The sequence below is a fragment of the Lissotriton vulgaris genome, chromosome 12 (assembly GCF_964263255.1).
Source record: "Lissotriton vulgaris chromosome 12, aLisVul1.2, whole genome shotgun sequence".
Classification (NCBI taxonomy): Eukaryota; Metazoa; Chordata; class Amphibia; order Caudata; family Salamandridae; genus Lissotriton; species Lissotriton vulgaris.
Window position 1 is genome coordinate 6,848,853 of NC_141700.1, and position 20,862 is coordinate 6,869,714.

A 20,862-nucleotide genomic window follows, 5' to 3' on the forward strand; every position below is an offset into this window, starting at 1 on the left:
GTAGGCATCGTAAAGCAACTGACCGGTCTGCTGAGCCTGAGCTGCTGCGGAGCATGAAGGCTCCAGCAACACAGGAGGTGCGTTCCTATGTTCCTTGAGGTCGAGCTGCCCTCTCACAGAGTTTGAGGCCGGTATCCCTCGTGGGGACTGCATAACCCGAACCCCTGTGCACCGCGTACATTTGCAAGTGCATATGCTTGTTTGCGTTGCCCAACCAAGTTCATTGGGCTATCGATAGCCCCAACCTCTGCGCACCTTTCATACAAAGTACTTCGGCCTCCTAGCACTCTGTGCCCTGCAAGCTGGGACTTACTGACTTTGCTAGAGGTCCCCTCGCGACTCTTGTGCCAACGGCCTGTGGGTCCATTTGAGGGACAACGCTGATTTTCTTGGGCTCCCCTGGTTGCTCCAGGCTTGCCCTGACTCTCCTTGCTGTGGTGAATCTCCTGGTCCTTGCTGGACCAGACCGTGACCTTCCTCAACCTTCTTCGTGGGTTGCTTTTGCCAAGGCTTGTTGGTGCTCCCGCCAGACACCGACCCCTAAGCACTCTACATCCTTCGTGGAACAACTCGCATCCGGCTCCTGGACAACCTCGTGTCTCCTGGTCCCCTTGGCTGCAGAGTCAAGGTCTCCCTCTTCACACCTGAAGCACCCGACATCGGTGGGCATTTGTCTACCGAGCCCCTGGTCACTCTTGGACGACCCAGACTCTGTCCCACCTGCTTTCAGGTTCCTTCCTTCAAGAAGCCACTAGTGGGTTCCACCAGACACTTTTGTTCTTTCCAGCAGTGGCATTTCTTTGAAGACTCATTGAGAACGACCGCTGTTTCAGTCGCCACTTCGACCCGATGCACCCGGCTTCCCTGGGATAGGTAACTGGTACTTCGTATCCACGGGTGGGGTGGCTCTCCAACCTTTTAAGTTCCAAAGGGTTTCTCCATTATCCAGTGGGAAGGGTCCTTTAACACCAAAACTGCAACTGTGACTCTCCCATTGAATTGCAAGTAGCAGGCAGTCGTGTTCTCACACTGCACCTGTCCACTGTGTGGTCCCTTCTTACTCACCGTGGGTGGCTCCAGTGATTCTACATCCTCTAGACACTGTCTTGACTTAAATCGTGGTTCTAATACCACAATTTCAGTATATGGTTTGGTCTCCATCTGGAGCCCACTGTGAATTAGTGCTACGTACGTGCTTCAGTATTGTGTGCTTTGTGTTTATTTGCGTGTAGCAGATCCTGTGAGGTATTTAAGGTGTTATAATAATAAAAGCATATTTTTACAACTACTGTGTGGTTCTCCTTTCATTTACATTAAGGTTGCATTCTGGTAAAACAGCTGCTTAACATTCCTTTAAGACTAAGCCTGAAGGCTGCTCTTCACAGCTACCACTTGGAGAGCTTTCAGAGGTTATCTTGGACCCCTTAAATCACCATGAGGGTTGTTTGGACTGGTGCAAGGTGCCCACTTTAATCAGTGGATATCATATACCAGGCTAACTCACATAGATCCATAAAGAGTAGAGCAGTCGCAGGCAGTACAACACTAGCACCTCTGGGTACAAACCTCAGGTAAAGCCACTGAGGCAAGAGCAGTCGCTGACTGAAGAAAGACAGTACTAATGGCTACAAACCATATACACATCCACAGGGTGAGAAAAATAAACACACTGAGCTCTGGGGATTAATTTAACCAAGGACACACAGGAAGACCTCAACAAAAACAGCAAACACTAACCATGTCATGTTCCAGGAGGGAGTTAAAGATTAGGTCAAGTTATGAGCACACCACTGCATTCCAAGGTTGCACCTCCCACAGCCATTCCTACCCATCCCATGACATCACCCAGAGCGCCACTGAATCCGTAGAGGTAAGATCTCACCCGACTACAACCATCGACTGTTCCTTTCATCTATAGACCGCCTCCTGGAACCACAGAGTTTGAAGATACCCAACAGATACAGTGACCCTCATAGCCACATGAGATGCACGAACATTCACAGTGGACAATAAGTGGCTGCCGTACAGCGTAGATACTTATAGTATTTGACACTGCTCTCGGTCAGACCCTTCTACAGAGACTCCCATCACTCCGGAATATGTGAAGACGCCCTAAAGCAGACCGACTCGTACCTCACAGAAAGGGCCCACCATCGGTCCATCATCTCTCTTCTCCTATTCCACATCTATGTTACTCCTTAACGCACCCGAATGGACTGTTTAACTTTAAATTATGCAATTATGAGCCTATCAAATGTGGCTCAGAAAACCTCTACATGTCAAGATGTAGTGATCGGCTGCGTGCCTGGGGTGCAGGAATGATGATTAACCATCTATAGCTCAACCTCGCAAAGACAGATCATGACCAGAAGACAATGGCACAAACACCAGCCAACCAACATATGGCCGAAGGAACTCAATGCCCCGCGAGCTGCAGCAAGAGAACTGAGAAACCTAAATATGGACTAGGATCTGTCCCCGATACCACATGCCAATGGGGTCACATGGGGCACCTTCTACCCAACGAAAAGGCTGCAACGCGTCTTCCCATACATTGGATACCAACAAAAAGTACAAGCATCATAACTCTGCTAGATTTTAAAAAATCTGTATCAAAGTTAAGGAATAAAGAAAGGCACTTTCAAATGCTAGCACACAAGGAGGATGCAGACAGGTGAACACGGAGCAGGGAGCACCAGGACATGGGGGAGGAAGCAGGGACACGAGCAGTGAGGAATAGGAAGGAGGGAGCATCAGGGCACAGAGAAGGCACAAAGTGATGAAGAGAAAGCAGGATGAGCACAGCGAGCAGTAGGAGCACAGAGGCGGCACAGTCACAAAGGCAATCACAAGAAGAAGTGAGACACAGAGGACTGTGCACCACTGTCCTCGCCACAAGACCAGTATTGTGAAAGTAAACCTTGACACACGCACAAAGACAAAATAAACCAGACTGGGGTGGTTGTTTTTCCATTTATTGTGTCTCGTCAGTCTACAATATAATACTCTGTACAAAGGGGGTGAAGTGGAGGAGCCATGGAGGGCACATCTGGGCTTGATGAGCCTGAGGAAAAAACAAAAGAAAGGATTAAATGTCAAATGTCCGTACCCAGATATCATAGCAAGGGTGACAAACAGATTCAGCATAGATGTGGCATGGACTAGTGTCCTGCATGCACACAGAGAGAAGGGACACACAAGGCAAGTACCTGGAGCGGTTGGTAACGTTCAAGACAGGAGACGCAAGGTTTTCTCCAGGTCCTGAGTGTACCCAGAAGGTAGCACACATTGTCCAAGTCCTACATACGCCCACCAACAAATACTGCAAACACACAATGCTTCCAAATCTTCCACTCACCCGGTCATGCAGCACGTTTGGAAAGTGTTCCCAGGTCCCATTTCTACCCAATAAAGCGGCACATACTAGTCACCCAGCAATGCTCCGCATGCAACAAAGCTTCCAGGCACTGCCTGCGCTGTGGTGACAGAGTTGTGCACCAGGGGTTGAGCTACATTTAATGCACCATTCTGGTTCCACTTAACCTGCACCGGGGCGCACCTAGATCACTCCAGAGCTTTCACGATGGCCTGGGTCGCTTCCAGATTAATCTGGGCCTCCGCTTTGGCCACCTCGTCTGATGCGCTCGACAGCTCCGTCTGCGCCTTCTCCAAGTTTGCCTTTGCAGCCTGAGGAAGAATGAAAAGTTACTCTTGGAATCCTATTTCTCCTTCATTCACATACTTTTTTGAATTCATAAACAATATAAAATCTTGATGTAGGATGAAAGGTCCAAAGATTCTCTTTCTGGGTATTACAGCCTATTCTTGAAAGTGACAGGAGGATGTTGACTCGAGGTACTGGACCTTACTGTCCTCTATTATAAATAGTAAGAAAAACATGTGAGTACGTACTCCTCCTTAGCGAGTGTTAGTATGTAAGAAACTAAGATTCCAAATGGTATTTATTTTTTACTTTTATTCTTCATATTTATTCTTGATTCATGAATTTCCATTAATCTCCAGAGTGTTACAGGGATTGCTTTTAGACATTTGACAGCCGACATGTGTTTCGCCCTTTAGCAGTCATTCGGACCAGGGCTTTCTCAAGGCTGTAATAGATGTAATGAACATTATGAATTTAGATGTCATTTGGGACCCGTCATAGCCACCACAGAGTGCTATGTAACAGGAGTGCAGCAAATTATTTTTAGAGAATAGAGCGATGGGTCCTGAGAACCCTGAAAAGCAAAAAATGTGTGCATCGAGGTTGAACTTTAGAAAGGGGAGAGAAAAACTACAAGAGTGCTGGCACAATGTAAATAGACTGCACTGCGGTATAGTGTGTGTGACTTATAATAGGCACTTCATGCACTATGAGTTAAGTTTGTAAACTGTGTGACACCTTTTTTCACATGCACGATTTGTTAACTCACGGCCTGTTGTGCGCATTCGCTTCCTGTGGTGCTTCTGGCTTGCTAATTAACTTTTGAAACGTTAGACTTTAGAACAGCGGAAGCACATCAGTTCTTCAGTTTTAAATCCATCACTTATTTCCTTTCATCTCAGCCTGTCCAAAAGCGCGTACATTAGTGACCCCGTCTCCATACTTCTACGTCATTGTTTTTAACCTAAACAGTGGGAACAGTCTGTGAGAGTTAACAAATCGATTGGAACCAAGCAAACCTCTGCCTAAGGAACACCTTTTTCCCCCACTTTCGGCACCCTGAAGCAGCCTAAGTTTAAAAAAAGATGGTTATAGATCAAAACGAGATACGCCGTTTCTCTGAACTCCTTCATGTAGGGAAATGCAAAATCACATCTTTTCCTTTCCTCAGATATTTGTTTACCCTTGATTTCCCTGATGCAATATATTTTGTCTAATACTATGCTACATAATAAGTGTTGCTGATAAATTTACAAAAGCTACTTGTTTTAAATCTTTGCATATTCTACTTTTTACCTTATAACTAAACACACAATTGGAAACAAAAATGGGCACACAGCACTAATATTCTCTGCAACAGTAACGACTCTTCTCTTCTGTAAGGCTTGGAGCCTCAGACACCTGCATCCAAACTATAAGCAAAGCGTACGTGAAAAAAATGCGACACGCAGATTACGAACTTAACTCATAGTGCATGAAGTGCCTATTATAAGTCACACACACTATACCACAGTGCAGTTTATTTCAACTGTGCCAGTACTCTTGTAGTTTATTTTCACCCCCTTTTCTTAAGTTCAACCTTACTACACTAGTTATTTACTTTTTCAATGTTCTCAGGACCCACCGCTCTATTCTCTAAAAATAATTTGCTGCACTCCTGTTACATAGCACTCTGTGGTGGCTATGACGGGTCCCAAATGACATCTAAACTCATGATGTTCATTACATCGATTACAGCCTTGATAAAGCCCTGGCCCGAATGACTGCTAAAGGGCGAAACACCTGTCGGCTGTCGAATGTATAGAAGTAATCCCTATAACACTCTGGAGATTGATGTAAATTCATAAATCAAAAATAAATATGAAGAAAAAAATAAATACCAATTGGAATCTAACATTTTCTTAGTTAAAAGTATACTAACGTTCGCCAAAGAGGAGTACGTACTCACATATTTTCCAGACTATAAAATCTCTGCCTACAAGCAGGATCCCACTGCACATTTCCATACATTAGGTTTTCATTCATGAAAACTATCTTACAAAAGAAACCTGCCTAGAGCTGCTACATTGTATTTTTAAATAAATGCAGTTTAGCACTACAAAATGCATTTGGATAAAAAGAAAAACTGAATGGAACCCAAAAAAACGAAAACAAAGCAAGGAAATAGCGCATAAAGACATTATCGTTAACTGTGATGGTCGTCGGTCACACCGTTTTACGGGATGTAAGAGCTCAGGCGTCCCAGAATGCAATGCGAGGTCAGTAAAGTTCTATAGGAAAGCCCAGGCAACAAAATAAAAACAAAAAAATCAAACCAATTTCAGTGTAAAGTACTGGTTAGACTGTGGAGGGTGGAAATCACCACAAACACCTATAATGGAGCACTGTGATTACAGCCTCATCATGGGCTCCTCATTACCATTAAAACAGAATAACAAATTCTCTCCTCTTACCAGGAAGAGGGTGAGCAGTAGAAAAGAGGGCTGTGTATGAAGCAATCAAAAGGCCGAACCATGGTCCATCGGGGTTATTTTAGGGTCATTCAGTGGAGTTATGTGTTGGCGTTGCTGATCGCACGCAGACTAACTATGCACTGGGAAGCCTGGACACCACCAAGTAAAGCTCACTGGTGCAAGGCGCAACTCAAATTGCGGAAGCTTGTGGTCTGCCAGATATCCCATAGTGGCGGATTGAGAGGCGCAGTCAGTCGACTTGCAAAGCTCCAGTGAGGATATGGTTGACCAGAATTGTCCCTCATTCTCATAGACGCATGGAACCCTTTGTGGGTCTAGGATGCTGCGGTCCTCTGGTCTCACCTCTCTGTGCTTGCGAGATTGTACGTGTTTACGGCACCCTGTTTCCTCATACAGATAGTATCCTCTGCCTTCTCCTATATGCGTGACACCGCCCCTCCAATGCGTGACAACGCCCCTCCAATGCGCGACAACGCCCCCCCCCACTCCAACACCCAATTGGATGCCATGATCTTTCTGCAGGAGGCTGCATTGGTCTTGCTGCCATTTCGAATATAACACTAAACTTCAGGGAGAGCAGTGCAGATCTAGGATGGAAAGGCCTCGCGTCAGTGACTGTACTTACACTTGAGCTCCTGTGTTTGCATGTTAATAGAAAGAACCAAAGACCCCCACTCATCTCTGCACGATGTATGCGGATACTACATGAGGGGTGGGCACACACTCAATGTAAACGTATCTTGTCACTGATATAATAACTATAATGGGGACGCAAATAAAAATGGTTTTAAAATAATCGAGTTATGCGATGTAAAAGAATCGGCTTCGTAGGGTGCCGCTCTGCAGCCGTCAGCCACATGGGCGTTTTCCATAAGGGCCACAGTGGGCTGGTTTCATCAGGAGGGGGGTGTATGTTTCTATAGCAGAGTCCGCTTGGCTTGTTGGTAGCAGGTATCCATCGCTGCAATGGATTGTTTGGAGGAGGGTAACTGGCAAAGTCTGCTCCAACAATAGAAACCCAACTCGTTTGCACATATCAATCATTTTACAGCACTGCTGGCGGAAAACCGTGCAATTAATGTGAACAATTGATAGGATCTTTGGGCAGATGGGGTTCATTTTAAACAGCCTTTGTGGTGGATTACTGCGGCCCAGGAGAGTATAAAGCATGGACCCCATTCACCCTTTATCTGACGTCGGGAGCACCAGAAAGGAACCTTCCAGGACCCAGCCCCACCGACTCTTCGAATGGGTCCAGATTTACACCGTATGTCAGAAAGGTATGTAGCCCGTCTGGACGAGGGAGGCAACTAAAGCCCTCAAAGAAATCTTTAGGCTTCTGGGCAGTAAAAACAAAACGCTCTAGATCTTTTTGGGTTGAAAGTAATGTATTTAACAGATGACGGGACTCAGCCCACCATGAAAGGTCGGTGGAGGGTTTATTATTGACATGTTCGGGAGCTAGTCGGCTCTTCGAGGCACCAAATGCAGACCCTTCTTGAAGGAACATTTATCTCATGAAACGCCCGTACACCTTTTTCACCCTCTTCTAGCGAGGCCCGCCAGAGGAGTCCCCAGCAGAGTACTCTGGAGCCATGGATCCAACTCAAAGGCTGAGGGCCGTGGGGTGGGTTCTTGTTCACCCTCTTCTTCTAGCGAGGCCCGCCAGAGGAGTCCCCAGCAGAGTACTCTGGAGCCATGGATCCAACTCAAAGGCTGAGGGCCGTGGGGTGGGTTCTTGTTCACCCTCTTCTTCTAGCGAGGCCCGCCGGAGGAGTCCCCAGCAGAGTACTCTGGAGCCATGGATCCAACTCAAAGGCTGAGGGCCGTGGGGTGGGTTCTTGTTCACCCTCTTCTTCTAGCGAGGCCCGCCGGAGGAGTCCCCAGCAGAGTACTCTGGAGCCATGGATCCAACTCAAAGGCTGAGGGCCGTGGGGTGGGTTCTTTTTCACCCTCTTCTTCTAGCGAGGCCCGCCGGAGGAGTCCCCAGCAGAGTACTCTGGAGCCATGGATCCAACTCAAAGGCTGAGGGCCGTGGGGTGGGTTCTTTTTCACCCTCTTCTTCTAGCGAGGCCCGCCGGAGGAGTCCCCAGCAGAGTACTCTGGAGCCATGGATCCAACTCAAAGGCTGAGGGCCGTGGGGTGGGTTCTTTTTCACCCTCTTCTTCTAGCGAGGCCCGCCGGAGGAGTCCCCAGCAGAGTACTCTGGAGCCATGGATCCAACTCAAAGGCTGAGGGCCGTGGGGTGGGTTCTTGTTCACCCTCTTCTAGCGAGGCCCGCCGGAGGAGTCCCCAGCAGAGTACTCTGGAGCCATGGATCCAACTCAAAGGCTGAGGGCCGTGGGGTGGGTTCTTGTTCACCCTCTTCTTCTAGCGAGGCCCGCCGGAGGAGTCCCCAGCAGAGTACTCTGGAGCCATGGATCCAACTCAAAGGCTGAGGGCCGTGGGGTGGGTTCTTGTTCACCCTCTTCTTCTAGCGAGGCCCGCCGGAGGAGTCCCCAGCAGAGTACTCTGGAGCCATGGATCCAACTCAAAGGCTGAGGGCCGTGGGGTGGGTTCTTGTTCACCCTCTTCTAGCGAGGCCCGCCGGAGGAGTCCCCAGCAGAGTACTCTGGAGCCATGGATCCAACTCCAAGGCTGAGGGCCGTGGGGTGGGTTCTTGTTCACCCTCTTCTTCTAGCAAGGCCCGCCGGAGGAGTCCCCAGCAGAGTACTCTGGAGCCATGGATCCAACTCAAAGGCTGAGGGCCGTGGGGTGGGTTCTTGTTCACCCTCTTCTTCTAGCGAGGCCCGCCGGAGGAGTCCCCAGCAGAGTACTCTGGAGCCATGGATCCAACTCAAAGGCTGAGGGCCGTGGGGTGGGTTCTTGTTCACCCTCTTCTTCTAGCGAGGCCCGCCGGAGGAGTCCCCAGCAGAGTACTCTGGAGCCATGGATCCAACTCAAAGGCTGAGGGCCGTGGGGTGGGTTCTTGTTCACCCTCTTCTTCTAGCGAGGCCCGCCGGAGGAGTCCCCAGCAGAGTACTCTGGAGCCATGGATCCAACTCAAAGGCTGAGGGCCGTGGGGTGGGTTCTTGTTCACCCTCTTCTTCTAGCGAGGCCCGCCGGAGGAGTCCCCAACAGAGTACTCTGGAGCCATGGATCCAACTCAAAGGCTGAGGGCCGTGGGGTGGGTTCTTGTTCACCCTCTTCTTCTAGCGAGGCCCGCCGGAGGAGTCCCCAGCAGAGTACTCTGGAGCCATGGATCCAACTCAAAGGCTGAGGGCCGTGGGGTGGGTTCTTGTTCACCCTCTTCTTCTAGCGAGGCCCGCCGGAGGAGTCCCCAACAGAGTACTCTGGAGCCATGGATCCAACTCAAAGGCTGAGGGCCGTGGGGTGGGTTCTTGTTCACCCTCTTCTTCTAGCAAGGCCCGCCGGAGGAGTCCCCAGCAGAGTACTCTGGAGCCATGGATCCAACTCAAAGGCTGAGGGCCGTGGGGTGGGTTCTTGTTCACCCTCTTCTTCTAGCGAGGCCCGCCGGAGGAGTCCCCAGCAGAGTACTCTGGAGCCATGGATCCAACTCAAAGGCTGAGGGCCGTGGGGTGGGTTCTTGTTCACCCTCTTCTTCTAGCAAGGCCCGCCGGAGGAGTCCCCAACAGAGTACTCTGGAGCCATGGATCCAACTCAAAGGCTGAGGGCCGTGGGGTGGGTTCTTGTTCACCCTCTTCTTCTAGCGAGGCCCGCCGGAGGAGTCCCCAGCAGAGTACTCTGGAGCCATGGATCCAACTCAAAGGCTGAGGGCCGTGGGGTGGGTTTTTGTTCACCCTCTTCTTCTAGCGAGGCCCGCCGGAGGAGTCCCCAGCAGAGTACTCTGGAGCCATGGATCCAACTCAAAGGCTGAGGGCCGTGGGGTGGGTTCTTTTTCACCCTCTTCTTCTAGCGAGGCCCGCCGGAGGAGTCCCCAGCAGAGTACTCTGGAGCCATGGATCCAACTCAAAGGCTGAGGGCCGTGGGGTGGGTTCTTGTTCACCCTCTTCTAGCGAGGCCCGCCGGAGGAGTCCCCAGCAGAGTACTCTGGAGCCATGGATCCAACTCAAAGGCTGAGGGCCGTGGGGTGGGTTCTTGTTCACCCTCTTCTTCTAGCGAGGCCCGCCGGAGGAGTCCCCAGCAGAGTACTCTGGAGCCATGGATCCAACTCAAAGGCTGAGGGCCGTGGGGTGGGTTCTTGTTCACCCTCTTCTTCTAGCGAGGCCCGCCGGAGGAGTCCCCAGCAGAGTACTCTGGAGCCATGGATCCAACTCAAAGGCTGAGGGCCGTGGGGTGGGTTCTTGTTCACCCTCTTCTAGCGAGGCCCGCCGGAGGAGTCCCCAGCAGAGTACTCTGGAGCCATGGATCCAACTCAAAGGCTGAGGGCCGTGGGGTGGGTTCTTGTTCACCCTCTTCTTCTAGCAAGGCCCGCCGGAGGAGTCCCCAGCAGAGTACTCTGGAGCCATGGATCCAACTCAAAGGCTGAGGGCCGTGGGGTGGGTTCTTGTTCACCCTCTTCTTCTAGCGAGGCCCGCCGGAGGAGTCCCCAGCAGAGTACTCTGGAGCCATGGATCCAACTCAAAGGCTGAGGGCCGTGGGGTGGGTTCTTGTTCACCCTCTTCTTCTAGCGAGGCCCGCCGGAGGAGTCCCCAGCAGAGTACTCTGGAGCCATGGATCCAACTCAAAGGCTGAGGGCCGTGGGGTGGGTTCTTGTTCACCCTCTTCTAGCGAGGCCCGCCGGAGGAGTCCCCAGCAGAGTACTCTGGAGCCATGGATCCAACTCAAAGGCTGAGGGCCGTGGGGTGGGTTCTTTTTCACCCTCTTCTTCTAGCGAGGCCCGCCGGAGGAGTCCCCAGCAGAGTACTCTGGAGCCATGGATCCAACTCAAAGGCTGAGGGCCGTGGGGTGGGTTCTTGTTCACCCTCTTCTTCTAGCGAGGCCCGCCAGAGGAGTCCCCAGCAGAGTACTCTGGAGCCATGGATCCAACTCAAAGGCTGAGGGCCGTGGGGTGGGTTCCTGTTCACCCTCTTCTAGCGAGGCCCGCCGGAGGAGTCCCCAGCAGAGTACTCTGGAGCCATGGATCCAACTCAAAGGCTGAGGGCCGTGGGGTGGGTTCTTGTTCACCCTCTTCTTCTAGCAAGGCCCGCCGGAGGAGTCCCCAACAGAGTACTCTGGAGCCATGGATCCAACTCAAAGGCTGAGGGCCGTGGGGTGGGTTCTTGTTCACCCTCTTCTTCTAGCGAGGCCAGCCGGAGGAGTCCCCAGCAGAGTACTCTGGAGCCATGGATCCAACTCAAAGGCTGAGGGCCGTGGGGTGGGTTCTTTTTCACCCTCTTCTTCTAGCGAGGCCCGCCGGAGGAGTCCCCAGCAGAGTACTCTGGAGCCATGGATCCAACTCAAAGGCTGAGGGCCGTGGGGTGGGTTCTTTTTCACCCTCTTCTTCTAGCGAGGCCCGCCAGAGGAGTCCCCAGCAGAGTACTCTGGAGCCATGGATCCAACTCAAAGGCTGAGGGCCGTGGGGTGGGTTCTTTTTCACCCTCTTCTTCTAGCGAGGCCCGCCGGAGGAGTCCCCAGCAGAGTACTCTGGAGCCATGGATCCAACTCAAAGGCTGAGGGCCGTGGGGTGGGTTCTTGTTCACCCTCTTCTTCTAGCGAGGCCCGCCGGAGGAGTCCCCAGCAGAGTACTCTGGAGCCATGGATCCAACTCAAAGGCTGAGGGCCGTGGTGTGGGTTCTTGTTCACCCTCTTCTTCTAGCGAGGCCCGCCGGAGGAGTCCCCAGCAGAGTACTCTGGAGCCATGGATCCAACTCAAAGGCTGAGGGCCGTGGGGTGGGTTCTTGTTCACCCTCTTCTTCTAGCGAGGCCCGCCAGAGGAGTCCCCAGCAGAGTACTCTGGAGCCATGGATCCAACTCAAAGGCTGAGGGCCGTGGGGTGGGTTCTTTTTCACCCTCTTCTTCTAGCGAGGCCCGCCGGAGGAGTCCCCAGCAGAGTACTCTGGAGCCATGGATCCAACTCAAAGGCTGAGGGCCGTGGGGTGGGTTCCTGTTCACCCTCTTCTAGCGAGGCCCGCCGGAGGAGTCCCCAGCAGAGTACTCTGGAGCCATGGATCCAACTCAAAGGCTGAGGGCCGTGGGGTGGGTTCTTGTTCACCCTCTTCTTCTAGCAAGGCCCGCCGGAGGAGTCCCCAACAGAGTACTCTGGAGCCATGGATCCAACTCAAAGGCTGAGGGCTGTGGGGTGGGTTCTTGTTCACCCTCTTCTTCTAGCGAGGCCCGCCGGAGGAGTCCCCAGCAGAGTACTCTGGAGCCATGGATCCAACTCAAAGGCTGAGGGCCGTGGGGTGGGTTTTTGTTCACCCTCTTCTTCTAGCGAGGCCCGCCGGAGGAGTCCCCAGCAGAGTACTCTGGAGCCATGGATCCAACTCAAAGGCTGAGGGCCGTGGGGTGGGTTCTTGTTCACCCTCTTCTTCTAGCAAGGCCCGCCGGAGGAGTCCCCAGCAGAGTACTCTGGAGCCATGGATCCAACTCAAAGGCTGAGGGCCGTGGGGTGGGTTCTTGTTCACCCTCTTCTAGCGAGGCCCGCCGGAGGAGTCCCCAGCAGAGTACTCTGGAGCCATGGATCCAACTCAAAGGCTGAGGGCCGTGGGGTGGGTTCTTGTTCACCCTCTTCTTCTAGCAAGGCCCGCCGGAGGAGTCCCCAGCAGAGTACTCTGGAGCCATGGATCCAACTCAAAGGCTGAGGGCCGTGGTGTGGGTTCTTGTTCACCCTCTTCTTCTAGCAAGGCCCGCCGGAGGAGTCCCCAGCAGAGTACTCTGGAGCCATGGATCCAACTCAAAGGCTGAGGGCCGTGGGGTGGGTTCTTTTTCACCCTCTTCTTCTAGCGAGGCCCGCCGGAGGAGTCCCCAGCAGAGTACTCTGGAGCCATGGATCCAACTCAAAGGCTGAGGGCCGTGGGGTGGGTTCTTTTTCACCCTCTTCTTCTAGCGAGGCCCGCCGGAGGAGTCCCCAGCAGAGTACTCTGGAGCCATGGATCCAACTCAAAGGCTGAGGGCCGTGGGGTGGGTTCTTGTTCACCCTCTTCTTCTAGCGAGGCCCGCCGGAGGAGTCCCCAGCAGAGTACTCTGGAGCCATGGATCCAACTCAAAGGCTGAGGGCCGTGGTGTGGGTTCTTTTTCACCCTCTTCTTCTAGCGAGGCCCGCCGGAGGAGTCCCCAGCAGAGTACTCTGGAGCCATGGATCCAACTCAAAGGCTGAGGGCCGTGGGGTGGGTTCTTGTTCACCCTCTTCTAGCGAGGCCCGCCGGAGGAGTCCCCAACAGAGTACTCTGGAGCCATGGATCCAACTCAAAGGCTGAGGGCCGTGGGGTGGGTTCTTTTTCACCCTCTTCTTCTAGCGAGGCCCGCCGGAGGAGTCCCCAGCAGAGTACTCTGGAGCCATGGATCCAACTCAAAGGCTGAGGGTCGTGGGGTGGGTTCTTTTTCACCCTCTTCTTCTAGCGAGGCCCGCCGGAGGAGTCCCCAGCAGAGTACTCTGGAGCCATGGATCCAACTCAAAGGCTGAGGGCCGTGGGGTGGGTTCTTTTTCACCCTCTTCTTCTAGCGAGGCCCGCCGGAGGAGTCCCCAGCAGAGTACTCTGGAGCCATGGATCCAACTCAAAGGCTGAGGGCCGTGGGGTGGGTTCTTTTTCACCCTCTTCTTCTAGCGAGGCCCGCCGGAGGAGTCCCCAGCAGAGTACTCTGGAGCCATGGATCCAACTCAAAGGCTGAGGGCCGTGGGGTGGGTTCTTGTTCACCCTCTTCTTCTAGCGAGGCCCGCCAGAGGAGTCCCCAGCAGAGTACTCTGGAGCCATGGATCCAACTCAAAGGCTGAGGGCCGTGGGGTGGGTTCTTTTTCACCCTCTTCTTCTAGCGAGGCCCGCCGGAGGAGTCCCCAGCAGAGTACTCTGGAGCCATGGATCCAACTCAAAGGCTGAGGGCCGTGGGGTGGGTTCTTGTTCACCCTCTTCTTCTAGCGAGGCCCGCCGGAGGAGTCCCCAGCAGAGTACTCTGGAGCCATGGATCCAACTCAAAGGCTGAGGGCCGTGGGGTGGGTTCTTTTTCACCCTCTTCTTCTAGCGAGGCCCGCCGGAGGAGTCCCCAGCAGAGTACTCTGGAGCCATGGATCCAACTCAAAGGCTGAGGGCCGTGGGGTGGGTTCTTGTTCACCCTCTTCTAGCGAGGCCCGCCGGAGGAGTCCCCAGCAGAGTACTCTGGAGCCATGGAGCCAACTCAAAGGCTGAGGGCCGTGGGGTGGGTTCTTGTTCACCCTCTTCTTCTAGCAAGGCCCGCCGGAGGAGTCCCCAGCAGAGTACTCTGGAGCCATGGATCCAACTCAAAGGCTGAGGGCCGTGGTGTGGGTTCTTGTTCACCCTCTTCTTCTAGCAAGGCCCGCCGGAGGAGTCCCCAGCAGAGTACTCTGGAGCCATGGATCCAACTCAAAGGCTGAGGGCCGTGGGGTGGGTTCTTTTTCACCCTCTTCTTCTAGCGAGGCCCGCCGGAGGAGTCCCCAGCAGAGTACTCTGGAGCCATGGATCCAACTCAAAGGCTGAGGGCCGTGGGGTGGGTTCTTGTTCACCCTCTTCTTCTAGCGAGGCCCGCCGGAGGAGTCCCCAGCAGAGTACTCTGGAGCCATGGATCCAACTCAAAGGCTGAGGGCCGTGGGGTGGGTTCTTGTTCACCCTCTTCTTCTAGCGAGGCCCGCCGGAGGAGTCCCCAGCAGAGTACTCTGGAGCCATGGATCCAACTCAAAGGCTGAGGGCCGTGGGGTGGGTTCTTGTTCACCCTCTTCTTCTAGCGAGGCCCGCCAGAGGAGTCCCCAGCAGAGTACTCTGGAGCCATGGATCCAACTCAAAGGCTGAGGGCCGTGGGGTGGGTTCTTGTTCACCCTCTTCTTCTAGCAAGGCCCGCCGGAGGAGTCCCCAGCAGAGTACTCTGGAGCCATGGATCCAACTCAAAGGCTGAGGGCCGTGGTGTGGGTTCTTGTTCACCCTCTTCTTCTAGCAAGGCCCGCCGGAGGAGTCCCCAGCAGAGTACTCTGGAGCCATGGATCCAACTCAAAGGCTGAGGGCCGTGGGGTGGGTTCTTTTTCACCCTCTTCTTCTAGCGAGGCCCGCCGGAGGAGTCCCCAGCAGAGTACTCTGGAGCCATGGATCCAACTCAAAGGCTGAGGGCCGTGGGGTGGGTTCTTGTTCACCCTCTTCTTCTAGCGAGGCCCGCCGGAGGAGTCCCCAGCAGAGTACTCTGGAGCCATGGATCCAACTCAAAGGCTGAGGGCCGTGGGGTGGGTTCTTGTTCACCCTCTTCTTCTAGCGTGGCCCGCCAGAGGAGTCCCCAGCAGAGTACTCTGGAGCCATGGATCCAACTCAAAGGCTGAGGGCCGTGGGGTGGGTTCTTGTTCACCCTCTTCTTCTAGCGAGGCCCGCCAGAGGAGTCCCCAACAGAGTACTCTGGAGCCATGGATCCAACTCAAAGGCTGAGGGCCGTGGGGTGGGTTCTTGTTCACCCTCTTCTTCTAGCAAGGCCAGCCGGAGGAGTCCACAACAGAGTACTCTGGAGCCATGGATCCAACTCAAAGGCTGAGGGCCGTGGTGTGGGTTCTTGTTCACCCTCTTCTAGCGAGGCCCGCCGGAGGAGTCCCCAACAGAGTACTCTGGAGCCATGGATCCAACTCAAAGGCTGAGGGCCGTGGGGTGGGTTCTTTTTCACCCTCTTCTTCTAGCGAGGCCCGCCGGAGGAGTCCCCAGCAGAGTACTCTGGAGCCATGGATCCAACTCAAAGGCTGAGGGCCGTGGGGTGGGTTCTTGTTCACCCTCTTCTAGCGAGGCCCGCCGGAGGAGTCCCCAACAGAGTACTCTGGAGCCATGGATCCAACTCAAAGGCTGAGGGCCGTGGGGTGGGTTCTTGTTCACCCTCTTCTTCTAGCAAGGCCCGCCGGAGGAGTCCCCAGCAGAGTACTCTGGAGCCATGGATCCAACTCAAAGGCTGAGGGCCGTGGTGTGGGTTCTTGTTCACCCTCTTCTTCTAGCAAGGCCCGCCGGAGGAGTCCCCAGCAGAGTACTCTAGAGCCATGGATCTAACTCAAAGGCTGAGGGCCGTGGGGTGGGTTCTTGTTCACCCTCTTCTTCAAGCAAGGCCCGCCGGAGGAGTCCCCAGCAGAGTACTCTGGAGCCATGGATCCAACTCAAAGGCTGAGGGCCGTGGGGTGGGTTCTTGTTCACCCTCCCGGACAGGCCGTTCTGCCTTCACAGAAGCTTCCATGTAGCGCTTGAGACAGCAAAAGAAAGTTAGGAGCACTGATGGTGCAACAGGTCTGGAGAAGGCGGTCACCTCTGTCCTTTGTTACTTTAGGTTGAAGGTCATAATGGGAGAAGAGGAGATGGCAGAAAAGAGCAAACATGTGATTAAAGTATCTGAGACCTTGGACACAAACGCTGTTTGCTTTCTTGTGGTAAGAACGTCAAGATTTTACATTTGCCGCTTAGAGAGGATGTCTTCCGTCACATAGTTGGTCAGCACCCACTCATGGCCTTCCAAACGGAGCCTCTCAGCAGGTCTGCTTTGCTGTTCTGAAGCCCAACCGATGACTTGCTGTTATCTGGAGATTCTGGGACAACAAAACGCCACATTTTTTGATCTTCCTTCAAGGGCTCTCGATTTTGGCAATCCGTTCAAGTAACACCAACTGGTGGTATTGTCTGCCAGTGACACTAGAGTGCTGCATATACCTAGGTCTTGTATGGTGACAGGGACTCTGTAGCTACACAAAACCACGAAGACAAGACTAGTTGCCATCTATCTGCCCTCAGATTAGTTGTTTTCTGCGGCGACAGACATCTTTTGGGTTTAGACCGTTCATGGCTGAAGACAAATATGCTTTTGCACCTCTTCTGACCAAAGATGGCAGTTATGTACTGATAGCTTGCTTGGGGGCTGCTGAAATGCGTACGGACAAGTATTACTTTTAATCCTCTCTTTTATTAAATCAATACAAGTTCTTTGCATCAACGCACAACATCCAGCCAACTCGTTTCGTTCAGTTTGCACTTTAACTTCATCAGGGCTCTGGCAATATTAATTCAGCTGAGTTCAATTTAATCCCAGGCCTCCTCCTGTGAAGAGTATGATGTGTATCAGCGCAATATGTTTCTCCTTCATGCACAAAGCTGGCAGGTTTTAAAATAGCATGGCCTCATATTAAGGCCACAGGTATGATAGCCCGTAAAATTTGCCGGAAATAGGCGGCAACCAGTCACTTCTCCAACCGAGTCAGAATCCTTCTGACAAGTGACATGATCTGCCCTCCGCCCCAGAATGGATGGGGTTATAAAAAAAGGAAAAGAAAATTGTCTGACAAAATCTGCCACCAGTGCCATTTAGAGGGAAGTAGTAAGTGAGCCGGATCCTGAGCTAGTAGTGTTAACATTCCTCCAGGTGAAAAGAGGTTTCCACAGTGGCACTTTACTGTGCACCTTCCAGCCTGGGGGATTTCAAGGTGGCTAAGGTATTACTTTAAAAAGAAATTGTTATGCATGCTTATGAGATCATTCAATGAACTGAACATTAGATCAGCTAAAACAGGTTCTGGGATCGACCGGCTCACCGCAGAAACCGCCTGATGCTGATGAATTCGATGATCCAATGCTGAAGAAACAGCAGCAATTCACGAGCCCTCGTCTGCCCCCCCAGACAGAGGTCTCCAGACCCTATGAGCCATGCCAGGGATGGGAGGAGAGCGAAGGCTGCTCGGGGTAACACCACCCAACCCCAGCAATGCCTGCGCTGCATCCACCAGACCATGCAACAGGAACAATACTTCTACTGTAGTGCTTGTCTCCCCAAACACAATCCAAGGAGCTGGGCATTACTTACGTTGATGTCCAGCATGTCTAAAGGATACGCTTCCTCTGCCAGCAGCTGCACAGAGGAGTCTGGGTTGACCGTAACCGAGCCGCTGCTCACTGCAAACAAACAAACAGAAAGGGAACAAGGTGAGCTACAGAGCCACCATCAAACCTCCAGCCCATGAATCCCCGTCTACATCAAGCTAACTGTGAGCTACAGAGCCACCATCAAACCTCCAGCCCATGAATCCCCGTCTACATCAAGCTAACTGTGAGCTACAGAGCCACCATCAAACCTCCAGCCCATGAATCCCCGTCTACATCAAGCTAACTGTGAGCTACAGAGCCACCATCAAACCTCCAGCCCATGAATCCCCGTCTACATCAAGCTAACTGTGAGCTACAGAGCCACCATCAAATCTCCAGCCCATGAATCCCCGTCCACATCAAGCTAACTGTGAGCTACAGAGCCACCATCAGACCTCCAGCCCATGAATCCCCGTCCATATCAAGCTAACTGTGAGCTACAGAGCCACCATCAAACCTCCAGCCCATGAATCCCCGTCCACATCAAGCGAACTGTTCAAAGAACATGAAACCTTAAACTAAAAAGGGAATTAGAAAGAACAGAGTCCCAACACGAGCAATGTGCATGGAAACATCTACCTTACAAAAACTGCTAAAGACAACGGAGGGTCAAATTGATAAATGTATGAGAAATAATACGCCTGACGAACTGGGTCATCATAAATTTAGCAGGGTAAAAAAAAAAGACAAAGTGTTTAATACTAAGTAGGGTTTTTTAAGACAAATCTTCGGGTTAACCTGGTTCTCAGTGGGTGACCAATGTCATAAGCAGAGGACATGAGTAATGTAGAAGGTCAAACCTCAACCAGCCCGCAATAAGGACTTAAGGCACTAGTCTTCTGGTCTCCAGACTGTTTAATACTCAAGAGTATGTGGGTAACACACACAGGGTACTACATGCCAAAGCACTCCATCTCAACTAACATACTCACCAAAGTACTTGGAAGCAACCCCTTCATCACTGAACACGGTAACGACACCAGGGGCCAGGACCTGGAGGGTTGGGACATGAGCAGGGAGGATACCAAAGGATCCGGTCATGGTGGGGACATCCACTTGCTTCACACTTGCACCATTAAAGAAGACCTGGAGGAAAAGAGGAAACATCAACGGCCATCAAACGCCACAGATTCCCAGCTGCATGGACCTTTGTATGAACATCCTCTAGATTATTACACTTAAAGGCTGAGTTGTGTGTCACTCATAGATGCTGGAAGGTGCGCCGGCTTTGGACTTTCTGCAACTTGTTGTGCTATCTGATGTAGTGTTGGCAACCAAAGCGAACTACACACATCCTAACACAACAAACAGGCCCATTTAACATCCAGGTTTGGACAAAACCGAACTGTGTGTGGCCTTCAGAAAATAGGGGAAAGCTCCAGACGGGGCCTTCAGGTCTCGGAACATACACTCCAGACACACACTCCAGACACTGGCCAGACCCTGGGGCCACAGGCACTCCAGGCGCGGCCTGGGGCCACAGGCACCCGATACGCGGCATGGGGCCACAGGCACCCGAGACGCGGCCTCCATTACCAGGCACAAGCACTCAAGACTTGGCCTCCAGCATCAGGCACAAGCACTCAAGACTTCCACCTGGAGAACAACAACGACCGCAACACCAGCACCCTGCTCGACAACCTCGCCAACCTTGGACTCAAGCAACTGGTGAACACCCCCACCCACCTCGCCGAACACACACTCGACGCCGTCTTCTCATCCAGCAAAGACATCGCCTTCAGCCACGCCACAGAACTCCACTGGACGGACCACAGCTGCGTACACTTCACCTTCAAAAGAACGACGATCCACCGCCACCAGCAACAGGTTGCCCGCAGAAGCTGGAACAAGATCACAGCCGACCAGCTCGCCACCTCCCTGAGCCAGCGCCCTCCTGCCAGCTCAGCGAACCCCAGCCAGGCCGCCGACAACCTCACGAAGTGGATCAGCAACTGCGCGGATGAACTCGCCCCTCTGAGGACCCCGCCCAGCAGACCCGGCAGCAAGAAAGCCCCATGGTTCACCGACGAACTCAAGAGCTCCAAGAAGAACTGCCGAGCCCTCGAGAAAGTCTGGAGAAAGGAACCTACACCGGACAACATGACCACCCTCAAACTCGCCACCCGGAAGCACCACCAACTGATCCGCGCCGCCAAGAAAACTGCATTCAAGGACCGGCTGGACAACAACGCACACAACTGCAAGGAACTCTTCAACATCGTCAAAGAGCTCTCCAACCCCAACGCCGGAAACAACGACATCACCCCCTCGCAAGACCTCTGCAACTCCCTCGCCTCCTACTTCCACAACAAGATCGCCGACATACACAACAGCTTCAGCACCCAACCGACGCACGCCACGATCCCAGCAACGCCGCCCACCACCACCCTCTAAGCCTGGACTCCGATCAGCACCGAAGACACCGTCCGCATGATGAACTCCGTCCACTCCGGATCTCCGACCGACCCCTGCCCTCACCACGTCTTCAACAAGGCCGACGCTGTCATCGCACCCCACCTGCGGGACATCATCAACACCTCCTTCGACACCGCCACCTTCCCTGAGAGCTGGAAGCACGCCAAACTCAGCGCTCTTCTCAAGAAACCTACAACAGACCCCACCGAACTCAAGAATTACCGCCCAATCTCGCTACTCCCGTTTCCAGCCAAAGTCATCGAGAAGACCGTCAACAAACAGCTGGCCGCCTTCCTCGAGACGAACGGATCCCTCGACCCCTCGCAGTCCGGCTTCCGAG

General features: G+C 53.1%; 1 protein-coding gene across 2 annotated transcripts in view; it reads right to left on the reverse strand.

The window, feature by feature from the left end:
- Positions 1 to 2,959: 2,959 nt before the first annotated feature.
- Positions 2,960 to 20,862, reverse strand: part of ATP5F1D (ATP synthase F1 subunit delta) — a 28,634-nt gene continuing 10,731 nt past the window's right edge. Inside the window, exons 2-5 of one of the 2 annotated variants that reach the window (XM_086946306.1) lie at positions 19,040 to 19,193; positions 18,049 to 18,137; positions 3,560 to 3,687; positions 2,960 to 3,064 (exon numbers count right to left, since the gene is read on the reverse strand). In XM_086946306.1, the coding sequence (XP_086802432.1) occupies positions 3,565 to 3,687; positions 18,049 to 18,137; positions 19,040 to 19,193 (366 nt within the window). In that variant the 3' untranslated portion in view covers positions 2,960 to 3,064; positions 3,560 to 3,564. Of the gene's footprint in view, positions 3,065 to 3,543; positions 3,688 to 18,048; positions 18,138 to 19,039; positions 19,194 to 20,862 lie in introns of both variants that reach the window. The other variant, XM_086946307.1, reaches the window with a different exon arrangement.